Source organism: Mustela erminea, chromosome 18 (assembly GCF_009829155.1).
Source record: "Mustela erminea isolate mMusErm1 chromosome 18, mMusErm1.Pri, whole genome shotgun sequence".
NCBI classification, from domain to species: domain Eukaryota; kingdom Metazoa; phylum Chordata; class Mammalia; order Carnivora; family Mustelidae; genus Mustela; species Mustela erminea.
In genome coordinates this window covers 26,653,456-26,668,795 of record NC_045631.1, presented here as the reverse complement: position 1 = coordinate 26,668,795, position 15,340 = coordinate 26,653,456, and the positions used below count along the sequence as shown (strand labels likewise).

At 35.3% G+C, this 15,340-nt stretch overlaps 1 protein-coding gene and 1 pseudogene across 12 annotated transcripts in view; one reads left to right on the top strand and one right to left on the bottom strand.

Moving 5' to 3' along the window:
* The window catches only part of BCAS3 (BCAS3 microtubule associated cell migration factor), a 587,541-nt gene that overhangs the window by 433,635 nt on the left and 138,566 nt on the right, over nucleotides 1-15,340 (bottom strand). For all 12 annotated transcript variants that reach the window (XM_032320065.1, XM_032320063.1, XM_032320069.1 and 9 more), the window contains exon 9: nucleotides 13,326-13,402. In XM_032320065.1, coding sequence (XP_032175956.1) covers nucleotides 13,326-13,402 — 77 coding nt within the window. The remainder of the gene's footprint in view (nucleotides 1-13,325; nucleotides 13,403-15,340) is intronic.
* Nucleotides 2,128-2,531, top strand: LOC116577193 (annotated as a pseudogene).

The window sequence follows — 15,340 nt, the reverse complement described above, 5'->3', positions numbered from 1 at the left end:
GCCCACCCCCCTGCTCCTTCTCTCTTGTTCAAATGAATAAATAAAATCTTTAAAACATACACACACACCCATATATTAGATGCTTTCTGATTCAAAAAGCCTGTGTGCAGCAGTGATTGTCATCCTAAAATGCTAGTGTCATGGTGTTCATGGGCACTAAAGAAGCACACACCATTATTGGGCCCCTCACACAGTCGTTTTTTCTTTTTTTTCTTTTTCTTTTTCTTTTTTTGGCTTTTCTACATTTTAATTTTATTTTTTAAGATAATACCATAGTAGAGAAATGCAACTGTTCTTTTTTTCTTACAGCATTTAGTTTAAATTCAATTAGCCAACATACAGTCCATCATTAATTTTGATACAAGGTTAAATGATTCATCAGTTGTGCCTAACACCCATCACACACAGTTTTCATTTGAGCTCCTTCAATCACTACCTATTTTGAGTTTTCCTTTTTAAAGAAGGTAACTTCTAAAAAAGATAATGGGCCTAAGAATAAATATGTATGTCACGTGAAATACAAGGTATGAGCTTTCTAATTTTTTACTCATCTTTTAAAAAAACTTTTATTTCAGGGTTTAAAGGGTTCTGTTGGGGATGTTTTGGATTTTGGGAAAACTGACCTATAGGTAACTATGATATTACTATATCCACTGAATGCACATTATGGACACATATTATAGATACATACAAAGGACAAAGCACACTAAATAGTACAAAGATAATACACTTTGACATATGTTCTACAGTATTTCACAGATTTCATTATTACACTCCCACTGAGCAACCTAATTCATATACACATTCCATAGATATTTTCAGAGCTGAAGAAATTAATATAAATATGGCCTACAGAAAACGTCCCCCTTTTAAATAGTTTTTTAAAATTTCCCCCTTTTAATATGTCATGAAAAAAGAACCAAATGGGGGCACCTGGGTGACTCAGTGGGTTAAGCCTCTGCCTTCAGCTCAGGTCACGATCTCAGGGTCCTGGGATCAAGACCGACATGGGGCGGGGGGGGGGGGGGGGTCTCTGCTCAGCAGGGAGCCTGCTTCCCCCTCCCCCTCTGCCTGCCTAACTGCTTGTGATCTCTCTGTCAAATAAATATTTTTTTAAAGAACCAAATGAAAAACAGAAATAAATACTTGTGAACTGCAGCATTACATTAGAGGCAGCTAATCTCCTAAACTTTAAAGTCCATATAATCAAACTCTCAATCAATTCTGATATTCATCTCATCTCAATAGATCCTAGTAAGTATATCTCTCCTTTCCAAATACTAGAAGATACTAAGGAAAAACGTAGTTCATAATTCTTCATCTCACTTTCTGAGTCATTGTTTTTAGAAACTCAGTGGACCTCAAGAATTATAGTGTATTGGAATGGAAGCAAATTGTTTTTCTGCTCTCCAAAAAACATTTCACAGCTGGAATCAGCAGACCATCAGCCACTCAGCACTATCCCAACTTTACAAGAATGACTCCTTTAAAAATTAACCATTCCCTCCAGCTAAACTTTGAAAACAAGGGGGGTAAAAACCCAAATCTCTATAATACTATAACTAATACTAACATGTTTACAATGTTTGTGAAAAAAGCAAGAGAACTGGATTTTTTTTTTAACTGAGATTTCCAAATTTAAATAAAGGTAAGATCCAAAAAAAGCACACTAAATGAAGGATTTCTCAGAAATATTTCAAAAGGCACAGGACAGTGATACAACTTTAGATGGGATCCTCCCTTAAGGTTGGTCCCTAGTCAGGAAGTGACCTGAACCTATTTTGAAAAACAAAGGATTCAACTACTCTCTGCAACACTATGCCTAATTTTTCCTGGTGAAGACAACTCAAAAGATTACAGACTTTTTTACAAAAATAGATGTCTGCATTTACGGTCATCTGACTCTCAACAAGGATAGCGAGACAAGTCAATGGGGAAAAATAGTCTTCTCAACAAATGATGATGGGTCAACTGCATATTCATATCCCGAAGAATATAAGCCTGACTTCACACTGCACACATAAATTAACTCGAAATGAAACCAAAGACTTAAATGAAAAAGTTAAAAGTACTACTCTCTTCCTCCGCTCTGCCTGCAATGGTGGCAGCCATCCTCTACTTCACATCATGGCCTCCCTGAGACCGGTGGAGAAGCCCAAGATTGTTGAAAAGCAGTTCACTGACACCAGTCAGACCAATATGTCAAAATTAAGTTCAACTGGTGGAAATCCAGAGGCACTGACAACAGGGTGCACATAAGACTCAACGACCAGATCTTGATGCCCAACGATGGTAACGGGAGCAACAGGAAAACAAAGCACATACTGCCCAGTGGCTTCTGAAGTTCCTACTCCACAATGTCGCGTGGAACAAATCTTACTGTGCAGAGATTGCTCACAACGTCTCCTCCAAGAACCGCAAAGCCACCATGGAAAGAGAAGCCCAGCTGGCCATCAGAGTCACCAATCCCAATGCCAGGCTATGCAGCCAAAAAAATGAATAGACAGCTTATGTGCACATTGTATTTGTATTAAAACTATCAAAAATGTTAGAGTATTAACTTCTTGGAACAAAACACAGTGGTAAATCTTTATACTCTGAGATTAAGGAATGCTTTCTTAAGGGGAGCCTGAGTGGCTCAGTGGGTTAAGCCTCTGCCTTCAGCTTAGGTCATGATCTCAGGGTCCTGGGATCAAGCCCCACATTGGGCTCTCTGCTCAGCAGGGAGCCTGCTTTCTTTCCCCTTCCCTCTCTGCCTGCTGCTCTCCCTACTTGATCTCTCTCTGCCAAATAAATAAATAAAATCTTTAAAAAAAAAAAGGAATGCTTTCTTAGCTATGACACCAAAAGTACAAGTGATAAAAGAAAAAACTTATAAGGGCTCCTGGGTGGCTCAGTGGGTTAAGTGGCAGCCTTTTGCTCAGGTCATGATCCCACGGTCCTGGGACTGAGCCCTGCATGGAGCTTTCTTTTCAGAGGGGAATCTGCTTCTCCTTCTCCCTCTACCCCTCCCCACTTCTCTTTCTCTCTCAAATAAATGAAATTTTTTAAAAAAGAAAATAGGGCACCTGGGTGGCTCAGTGGGTTAAGCCATTGCCTTCGGCTCAGGTCATGATCTCAGGGTCCTGGGATCGAGTCCCGCATCAGGCTCTCTGCTCAGCAGGGAGCCTGCTTCTCTTCCTCTCTCTCTGCCTGCCTCTCTGCCTACTTGTGAGCTCTCTCTGTCAAATAAATAAATAAAATCTTAAAAAAAAGAAAAAAGAAAATAGATAAATTGGATTTCATCAAAACTGAAACATTTGTGCTTCAAAGGACATCACTAAGAAAGAGGAAAAACAGAATGGAGTTTTATAAAACATATGTCTGATAACTAACTTATATCCAAAATATAAACAGAACTATTACAACTCAAGAAAGAAAACACAAATAACTCATAAATTCAAACAAAAAAGATATATGTTAGTGAATGAACACGTGAAAAGATGCTCAATATCATTAGCCATCAAGGAAACGCAGATCAAAGGTATAATCAGATACCATTTCATGAGACATCAATAAGATGGGTATAGTTAAATGAAGGTAGTAACAATCAATAGTGGAAATGAGGAGAAATTGGAACTTTCATGCACTGCAGGTGGGAATGTAAAATGCAGTCCCTCTGCCTGGCAGCTCTTCCCATAGTTAAGGACAGAATTACCATATAACTCAGCAATTCAACTCCTAGGTGCATACTCCAGAGAAATGAAAACATTTGTCCATACAAATACTTATACCCAAGAGAATTAAAAATATATTGACCCTTGAACAACATGAGTTTGAACTACACAGATCCACTTATACAGGCTTTTTATAAAACAGTATTGTAGATATATTTTCTCTTATGATTTCTTTCTCCACATTTCTGGTAGTTGTATTTACTCATTATTTGTTTCTTTGTCCTTTAGTCTTATTAACATTTCTAGTTTTTTTTTAAGATTTTATTTATTATATTTGTCAGAGAGTGAGAAGGAGAGAGCACAAGCAGGGGAAACAGCAGACAGAGGGAAAAGCAGGCTCCCCACTGAGCAAGGAGCCTGATGCAGGACTCGATCCCAGGATCATGACCTGAGCCAAAGGCAGACACCCAGCTGACTGAGCCACCCAGGCATCCCCCAAATATTTTTTTTAAAGAAGAACTGACAGATTCTACAACATAGATGAACTATGATTATCTATGTGCAGTAAAAGATACCAGTCACAAAAGACCACATATTCTATGCAGCCCAGGAAAAAAACTATGAACACTCTCCTCAGAAAGACATAGAAGCACATAAAATATTAGATATCACTTCAGGGATTTATTTGACTATCTTACAACTGATTAATGATCCTCTTAAAATTCCATGAGCATTCTGATTTATTTTTGCTTCATTTTTCATTTACATAAATATATCATGAATTTTTTTAAAGAATTATTCATTTATTTGAGAGAGAGAGAGAGAACATGTATGCATGGGGGAAGGGCAAAGGGAGAAGGAGAGAGAGAATCTCAAGCAGACTGCCCACTGAGCACAGAATCCAATGTGGGGCTTGATCTCATGACCCTGAGATCATGAACTAAGCCAAAATCAAGAGTTGGACACTTAACTAACTGAGCCACACAGGCACCCCAAGCATATCATGAATTTAAGAGTACAGCCAGTGTGAGGTTCAATGGGTAGGGAATTATGTTGAGAGAACAGGAAAATTACAAGTGATTTCATTGCATACACATTCATTACGTGTCCACCATGTTCCAGTGCCTGCCCAGGCTGTGAAAAACGTTATGGCAATATACAGATGGGAACCCAAAAGAATAGGAATAGATTTGACTTCAACTTGGACTGGGCTTAGACCTCACATTCACCTGCCAATCTCTCCTAATAAATGTTATAAATTGCTTTTAAACATTTTAAAATAAAAATAAAAATAATTTTTCATGTTTGAGATCCTTTAATTTCTTATCCTTGTTATTAATCATTAACGTAAATGAAGAATACACGTAATAACAGTAAGAAATAGCATTGGATGGTAAGGAATAAATTTTCCTCCTCAAAGTTAAAAACAGGGGCCACTGGAAAAAGTTACTGCACAATCCTTTGGTCTCTCCAGAGACTTCATATCTAACTTTCAATTTAAGCACACTGGAAATGACTGCTAATGACATCTATCAGTCCTTGTCTTTTGTTTTCTTCACCATACATGGGTTTTGAATTTCCACATTAGACAGCTGCTCAAGGCCACCGTTTCTATACAGGCAAATACAAAGGTGTCTCCTTTCTCATCATATTGGCTGCGTTCCCTTTCCAGTTCTCTATCAGCTCTCTTTACCTGATCCTTCCACCCTTTGGCACAAATTCCCATGATGGTTTCTCTGATGGACACAGCTGTCTCTATTTACTTTACAGCCCCATCATTGTATTCATACATAACTGAGGCACTCACAATTGTATTATACAAGAGCTTTTCAAGCTACTTTAGAAATCAAATACCTGCACCATCAAAACAATATCCTCATTAAGTGGAGAATTTGTCATTCTACGTGCGCTCTCGCCCTAATTCTTCAAGAATTAGAAACTAATCACTGGAAAAAAAACTACGCGGCACAGGCAAAGAGGCTACATACAACAAATGCTACTCTCAGTATGCCTACTGCCTCTGCACCAACTTTTAAGCGTCCCAGGAAAACTGGCTTATACACATGGGCCAGCCCAAATTCATAGAAACATGAGTCGTTCCACCCGCTAAAAGTTTCAGTCTGTGTAAAGAAAAGGTGGGTGGGGGTTGATGCTACAATTAAAGAAAAAGAAGCTTCTTTCAAGTTAGGAAATGGCTCATTTGTTCTTTGATCTTAAATATCAGGTTATGTGAAATTTTGTTCAATGTGTTGATGTAAATCACTTTAGGTGAAGCTGTAACTCAGAAACAAGAAGCTAAACTCCTTCATATAAATTTTTGCCAAATATCATCAACCTTACCAAGTCTACATCACTCACATAAATCCAATCTCTAGGGTTTTCCAGTCAAGTAAAATAATATGTAACTAACAATGAGATACTTCTTAACAGAAGTACTATGGATTGGGGTATTCACAGATGAAAGGGACAGGTTGGGAAAAGCTGTTGTGGAATGCTACAACAGACAGTACTCAGAGCATGAGGAGACAAATCACAAATGTGTTGTTGTCATTGCTATTGATGCTTTTTCAACTCTGTAAACTATATACTCAAATATACATCCAGAAGCACCTGAATCAACAAAATGAACATATATATATACATAAGCAGTACCCAAAACAAAACAAAACAAAAAACCCCAGGACATTACAGAATCCCAAAAGCCCTCTCTCATATACCTTTCCAGCCCTCTTCTCCCAAGGCTACATACTACCCTGTCTTCTGACGACCATACTAAACATCCTCAAAAGACATCGCTGGGTTCTAATACACAGTTTATTACACTTATTTCCATCTTTTATCCCTAGAAATGTACTTTTATACTACCCCATTTTTCAACATTTTAAGTAATATACATTTCAGATTTAATGAAATACACACTAAATAGATGCTATGGCATCCCCAAATCATGACAGCCATTTTACAAATACTACAATGAAAGAAGAGGTGATAATCCTAATGGATCAGGAATTACTAAAAATTCACTTCTGTGGGCCTCAAGCCACTTGACCAGGACTTACTAATAAAATTATAGGTCACTCATAAAGCACTTGAGTGACACTCGTAAAGCATCATTCCAGATCTCTTATCATGAACAATTCACAGAATACAAGAGAGCCTAATGTATTTTTTTAAGATTTTATTTATTTATTTGACAGACAGAGATCACATATGCAGAGAGGCAGGCAGAGAGAGAGGGGGAAGCAGGCTCCCTGCTGAGCAGAGAGCCCCGATGCGGGGCTTGATGCCAGAACCCTGGGATCATGACCTGAGCCGAAGGCAGAGGCTTAATCCACTGAGCCACCCAGGCACCCCATGAGAGCCTAATATTCTAATAATACTTATTTCAACTATTCAGTAGGTCCAGCAATGCAAAGGGAAGCATTTAGGACCACATGACAAAGATGTTCCAAAGGTGGCACGTGGGTGGCCCAGTCAGTTAAGTAAGCATCTGCCTTTGGCTCAGGTCATGATCCCAGGTCCTGGGATCAAGCCCCACGTTGAGCCCCACATTAGGCTCCCTGATCAGCTGGGAGTCTGCTTCTCCCTCTGCCCTTCCCCCTACTCATGTGCTCACGTGCTCTCTCTCTCTCTCTCTCTCTCTCAAATAAATAAGATGTCCCAAAGGATATCAACTTAAAAAGAAAGTACAAAGGCATTAAGAAAAAGTAATAATGATTCACTCTCCCATTCATTTTTATCAAACTTCACTAATAATTTGTACTTGCTAAAGACTCATAAAACAGAAGCTCCTATACCCAAAAGGAGAAACACTCCAAGTACTGGAGAGATACTCAAGAGATGATGACTACAAACATGTAACTTTCAAATATCAGATTTTCTGGATTTACTCCAACACAATATATAGGAGAAACTTCACTCATATATTCAAACATATATTCACTTCTTTAAATATCCATGAAACACCATTAATTTCCAGCTCAGTCCGACGTATCGCTTTTCCTGGAAATCAGTACTGATCCTATATTAATAATTCTCTTCCTCATCTGATGACTTTTAAAAGAGTTGCAGTACATTCTAAACCATTTTGGTTAACTAAACATCTTGGAAAAGGACCACTGATGCTTTGAAACCAGAAAATCTTTGTAATAAATGTTTTCCATCTTTAGCAAACTGAGTTTTATTCTTACAAGAAGCAAAAATAAACATCAGTAATATTTTTTAAGTTAGTTAGAACATATGGATATATTATACTTTCCATGTGGCCCTTACTTCCTTCATGTAAATCAAGCTAGATAACTTTGCTCTCAAGGAGATTACTGCCTAGTGGCAGAGACAGAACAAGTAAACACAAAATGCATACAGTAACATGGAAAGTTAAGCGTCTTAACAGAGACAACGATTACATGTTATAAAAGCATTCCCAAAAGGTGTTGAGTAATTAAAGAGGTCTGTAATCAAATAAATCAGAGAAATATGTAAATGCAGTAAATAAATTTAAGCAGGTTAAAATGCTAGTCACCATTGCCATTCTCCAACAGAAGGCAGCGTTTCCTGAGTATATGTGACCAGGGCACCCTGATTCCCACAGCATGTTGAAGGTCTACTGTTCTGCCAACAGAATTTGAGAACTGCTATCTTTGGGGACTTAAAAGAAGGCAAGGTTACTTTAAGCCAAAGGTGTCAGGAAATAGTTCACATAAGAACTAATACAGACACTCAGCCAAGAAAGATATGCAGGATTAAGACATTCTGGGAAAGGAGGGTGCTGGTATAAAGGCCAATTCAGACAGGAAAATAAAGCAACAGTGCACCTGCAAAGAAATGAAAATGAATGGGGTTCAAAGTAAATGCAGCATAAGCAGCATGAAAAAGGAATTGTAGAAATAGTTAACAAGGATATTGGATACTGATAAAGAAGATCCTTGTGTGTGAAAAACCTTGGGAGATCGGATGGTAAAAAATATACAGGATTCATGTCCCTATTGGCCCAGGACATTTCCAGTACACATGTTGACCAGACTTGTTCAGAATTAAATTAGTATGGCAGTTGTTCAAAATCGGAAGACCTCAGTTTAGATAATAAATTATATATGATCACTTGGAAATGACCTCTGGAGAGGTACAAATGAAAAAGATTGTTCATGAATTGATAATTGTTGAAACTAGTTAAGTACACGGTGGTTCATTATACTACTATGTTCTTTAAATAACATTATTTACTTCCCAAAATAAAAATTTAAAAAAATTCTTGAACAACATACACAGGAGATGAAATAGTATTTCTATGGCATTAATGGTTTAATAAAACACAATATTTTCACCATATCACTAAATGTTTATCAAAAAAAGAAAAATCATTAAAAATCAAAAACACATTTAACTATTTTAAAGTAACTAAAAATTCATCTTTCTGTAAGAAATGCATAATTTCCTGTGAAGTGTGTAAACCTAGCAATTCACAGACCTGTACCCCTGGGGCTAAGAATACATTATATGTTTGTAAAAAAAATTTTAAATTATTTTAAAAATAAATAAATAAAAAATAAAGCAAAAAAAAAAGAACCACATAATTTCAAGTAAGAGTGAAAACTAAGAATACATTTTCTAGTCACTCTTCTTTTGCTTAAAAACATTTTCATTCTTATTTCCACTATAAAGGATTTAATTGAGAAATTACGGTAAAATCCCAAGAGTATATGAAATTTCCTTAATTTTGACAATGTGGCACTTTCTATACCAATTCTGCCAATTGATTCAAGAGTTTTATGTATCTGAGTTTTTTTAGGTCAGACAGAAAATCTGTAAGTAGGCCCAAGTTAAAACATTCTACAAACAAATCTTTCTATAGCAAAATCTCAAATTGCAAAATACTCCTCCACAAAATTGGCAAATATTGTCAATGTACAAAAAACAAAGATTTTAGAAGACAAATTGCATTTATAGCCTACAGTATCATAGGTTTTTATAAATTGTTACATGTAGGTCCTTATTCAAAGGGATACATTCACCCCAATGTTTATAGCAGTATTATCAACAATAGCCAAATTATGAAAAGAACCCAAATGTCCATTGACTGGTGAATGGATAAAGAGGATGTGTGTGTGTGTGTGTGTGTGTGTGTGTGTGTGTGTTTGGAAACACACACACACACCACACACACACACACACACACACGAATATTACTCAGCCATCAAAAAGAATGAAATCTTGCCATTTGCATGGCATGGATGGAGCTAGAGAGTATTATGCTAAGTGAAATAAATCAGCCAGAGAAAGACAAACACCATATGAAGAGAAAGACAAACACTCACATATGGAATTTAAAAGACAAAACAGATGAATACAGTGGGGGGCAAACCAGAAAAAAGACTCTTAACTCCAGAAAACAAATGGATGGTTACTCGAAGGAAGGTGATCAGGGGATGGGTTAAATGGGTAATGGGTATTAAGAAGGGCACTTGTGGGCGCCTGGGTGGCTCAGTAGGTTAAGTGACTGCCTTCGGCTCAGGTCATGATCCTCGAGTCCCACATCGGGCTCCCAGCTCCATGGGGAGTCTGCTCCTCCCTCTGATCTTCTCCCCTCTCATGCTCTCTCTCTCTCTCTCAAATAAATAAATTAAATTAAATTAAAAAAAAAAAAAGAAGGGCACTTGTGATGAGCACTGGGTGTTGTATATAAGTGACGAATCATTAGATACTACATCTGAAACTAACACTACACTGCGTTAACTAACTGGCTTTAAATATAAACTTTAAGGAAAAAATGAAACAAATACATTTCCCATTACCTGTTAAATAACAGACACTCCTGTTAGTAGAAACATATTTCACCTATTTGTAAGAGGTATACAATTAAGGATATAAGGTAGATCTACATCATTTTATAGAAAATTTTATTAGACCATCTAAGCTTAAAAGTTACTATTATCACATATAATTTTGCCCATTTTCTCAATTAAACAGAGTACTCTGAAAGGCCTATTCTCATTCTAGTGTATCAAAAATATTAAAAAGCCAGTGTCCTTCAAATCTAATTATAAATTCAATATATAAATCTAGTGATTTTATGCTAAGTGAAACAAGTCAGAGAAGAACAAGTATCATATGATTTCACTCATATGTGAACTTTAAGAAACAAAACAAATGACCAAAGAAAAGAGTCCAAAAAAAGACTTACATACAGAGAATGAACTGGGAGGGGGAGATGGGTGGGTAAAATAGGTGAAGGAGATTAAGAATGCACTTATTGTGATATATAGGAATGTTGTATTATTACATTGTGTATCTGAGACAAATATAACACTGTATTAATTATATGTGAATTTTCATTTTTATTTAAATCTAAAGATTTTAAATTGTTCCTTTATAATAAAGCTCATGTTTTCTTTTAAAATTTTATCCTGGGTATTTAATTACTGAAAATCTGTATTTTTTACTTATTTACTAAAAAAACCCAACATCATAAATATGCTCTATAAAGATTTCTATTATATTAACTTCTCTTTAGTTACTATAATAACTGATTTTATACCCAACACTTATTACAAAGAAAGAAACAAATCCACTGATAAATACGATATTACTTTCAGCCTAATGTTTAAATAAGGTTTAAATTTCAAAGCATACACTGCCGCTTAAATAAACTATCTTAACAAGTAATGATTTGGGATGTTTTCCTCCAATTTTACACTCAGCTGAGGGAGCAAAAGCTATCATTACATTTTAAAAATAAAAAAGAAAGTAGGTCTAGGTTCCTGACCTTATTTTAGAAGGAAAAAGCGGCTACTAAGGAATACAGACTCTAAGTGTAAAATTAATATGAGATATTGGACTTTGCAGAAGCCAAGACACACACATTGTTGATTAATGATGAAGTACAGAAGACCACTGATAAAATGTAAGCTAAATGCTCAGGAAAACCTGGTATCTGAATCTGGCTGAAATATTCATACTCTGTCCTGATTCACTGCTCTGTAGCTCACAAATATGGAGGTAATAGATAGATTTATACATGGTTACTCATATACATTCTATTTCTCTAATTATTTTAATTATAATAACGAGTAACACAAATACAGTGTAATATATTAATGCATAAGAACTGTATAAAAAGAATATACTAAAACAGGCCATGTAATATCCAAAGCTGCCCATATTATATCTAAAATACATTTGTGAATGAAGATGTTATTAACAAATATATGCTCCTCAAAAACCTTTTAATTTTTTTACATATAGATGTGAAAACATAAGATCCTGGCTAATGATCTACATTTTTTTTTTAATTTTTTATTTATTTATTTGACAGATCACAAGTAGGCAGAGAGGCAGGCAGAGAGAGAGGAGGAAGCAGGCTCCCCGCTGAGCAGAGAGCCCGATGCGGGGCTTGATCCCAGGACCCTGGGATCATGACCTGAGCCGAAAGCAGAGGCTTTAACCCACTGAGCCACCCAGGCGCCCCTAATGATCTACATTTAATAATTATTAACCACAAATAAATTTCTGATTACCATAAAATCAATGATAGCTGAATTAATGTACTCACTCACTCGTTCAAGAAATATTTAATGAGATCCTACACTGGGCTACTTCAATGTCCCAGGGGCTAAATATATGAATGGTATACATTAGAGTTTGTGAGAAAACAAAAATTATCTCAATGAACATAATCTCCATTACTATCTTTGTAGATCTGTCAGAGACTATTGCAAGCTAAGAAAGACAAACTCTCATAATTCTTCTTCCTAATCTACCAAATTAAACACCTAATGAATAAGTATGTAAATAGTTGTGGTATTTCAAGAGCAACAGCAATATGAGTTGGATTACCTAGTTATAAAAAAACTGAAATCTGTTCCAACAAAACTATCTCTACATCACGTGCATAATCAGACTCTGGAAAAAAACAGCTTACAGCTTTGATGGAGAGTTCAAGAAGTTAAAATACAAGAATGAAAACTACTGTTTTACTAGTGTGTAGTGAAAAAAAAAATTCTAGTATATGTGCTCCAGAAGCAAGCAAAAAAAAGAAAATTCTAACTCCAGACTTTATTTGAACTCTGTTCCTGCTGGAATCTCCTTCACCTCTTGGCCTGCCCCAGAGACCTGGGACTTCCCAGCCCCTCCCTACCACTGCATGAACCAATTCCTTTCAGAAAAAACATCAATCAGCCAGTCAGTGAGTATGTATGCGGCTCCAGATTCCTGCACTTTCAAACAGTACTGGAAGTCGTGGGAGACGAAGAAAAAAGGAGGGAGAAAAGAAAGAGACGGGCACATTTCTCTAAGTTTCAGATCCCTCATATATGATAATCCAGTTATCTCTTCAAGAATATTATGTTAATGAAATAATTTAACAACAGCTCCAAAAGTATGGCATGGCTACATGAACCTAAATTAATCAAAATTACTCAAGGAGAGTATGTAAGGAGAAACTGAGGCAACATAGTACAAGCCTTGCTCACTAAGAGGAAAAAAATGTGTTGTGGGTTGTAAATACATACCATAAAATGAGAGTAGTAAGAGATCCACAAAAACACAGGAATATCAAAACAACTAAAACTAATCACAAAATACTAATGTAACATTTACAATAAGTTTGCTGAGTCTATCAAATAGCATAAACTCAAAAGCATATTATAAGAAATAAACCAAGTTGATACATACTTGTGACAAAAAATTTTTTTGTGAAAGTACAGCTATCAAAGGCAGCAATTTTCTCCTGTAAGACTACAACGAGGATCCTAAAATTAGAGGGGGAGGAAAAAAACAACAAAAAATGAGAATGCGAAATTCGGTAAATTAAATCATAAATAAGTTAAATCATTAGATTTAAAGAAGTATCCACTAATGCAATTTAGTCAAGAAACATCAGCCTCTTAAAATGTAAAAACAGAACCACAAAATCCTTACTGTAATCAAGAAAGACATGATTAGAAGAAGAAAAGTCACAGAAGAAACTACAGCTCAAAACATTATTTTCCTCTAAATAAAACTTTATTTTCATTCATTATAAATCTGTCTTCATTAGGAATGTATGAAATCAATAAACTGCTGGCTATTTACTAAAAGTGTTTTTCCAGTGTGGGCTCAAAGTCATGGAATTAAACATAAAATGGATTTATGTAACCTGTCACTTAAAATGATTGCTGAATTTCCCAATGCAAGAGCAAAAGAAAGAAAGAAACCCAAGCTCAGACAACTGTTATTCAGTATAAATGAGTCATTTCTGATTGACTCAATATATTAAAATCTAATCAGAATCTCTATGAACTATATCTCTCCCAGAACCCAAGATTTGTAAAAAAATAATTTAGAAAAATAAGAGTTAGAAAGTATTTTATAACCAAAATTCCTAAAATACATCCCGGATGAGGTTACTTTATAAATTATGTTTTTGAGTACTTTTCTTTGCATAACATTAATATAAAGTTCCAAACTGCAAAGTTATTTTAATAATCAAATAAAAGATTATAATTGTTAAATATTTAACATGCTCAGGGTATTTTTCCAAATTTGGGGGAAGTAAATCTGAGTAACAGATGTTAATGATGAGTGGGAAAAAAAGAAAATGTTGTCTTTAACATGGATGCTTTATTAATCTTGTTCATTTGCTAATGCAGAACAAAATCCTTAACACAGCTGACAACACATAATAAATGATTCTGTCATGGCACTTAACATAAGAAACCAACCAATCATCAGACCCAGGTTAAAAGGCTTAGAGAATCCATAATAAAAAGGTGACAAACTCAAAAGAAAGAAAATGCAGAGAGACAAACAGAGATAAAAAGGTTTTCTTATAATCAAGCAGCCCCTCCCCATAGTAGAGTAACATACAAAATCATTTCCATAAGGACGGATTAATTTATTATGAATATTCCTAAATCTAAAAGACTGTGCCATATCACTGATTTGCAAAACCAAATGCAGAATTAACCAGAGAATCAGATTTGACATTTTATAGAGCAAAATCTAAGCAATATCCTGACATCCACATGATAACTTTACCTCTAATCTTTACCACATTTGAATTCATGTAACTTCTAAATTTTTTAAAATTACAGAATGTGTCCAAATCAACAGGTGTTTTTGTTGGAACATATATCTTCAATGGTTTTTCATTTTTAAAAAAGGCGAATATGAACCTTTGCTACATCAAAAAAATTTCCAGAGAATTTTGTAATCACTTTTCATTAATGACATCTCATATTCATAAATCACTTTTATCTGCTTTTACTCCTACTCAGAAGTTTCACCATCATTAATCACCTATGATGAGCACACAGATGACTATGAAAAGATTAACTGCATCAATTTTTATGGTAATTTATGTATGTTGAAATATTAAATGTGATCATTATTTCACAGTTAAAATTAAAAGTAATAAACACAAAAATATCTGTTTTAAGAAAAGTTGACCTAACTGCATCATCCAGAAACAAAGTATTTGGAATAAGTACAGATTTACTGTAACAGTTCAAAAAAATAATGCAAGAAATACTTTTTTAAAAATTCAACTGCACTGCGTTTTTGTTTTCTAGTATATTTGTGTATTTGTACACATTTGTACGCAAATGTACAAGTAAATTGTGACCTAAAAATCTTATTTGTACTTAATCTCCCTTTCCCAAGTGTGTTTAAGTTTCTGTTTGACTAAATATGTACATAATCTATTTTGT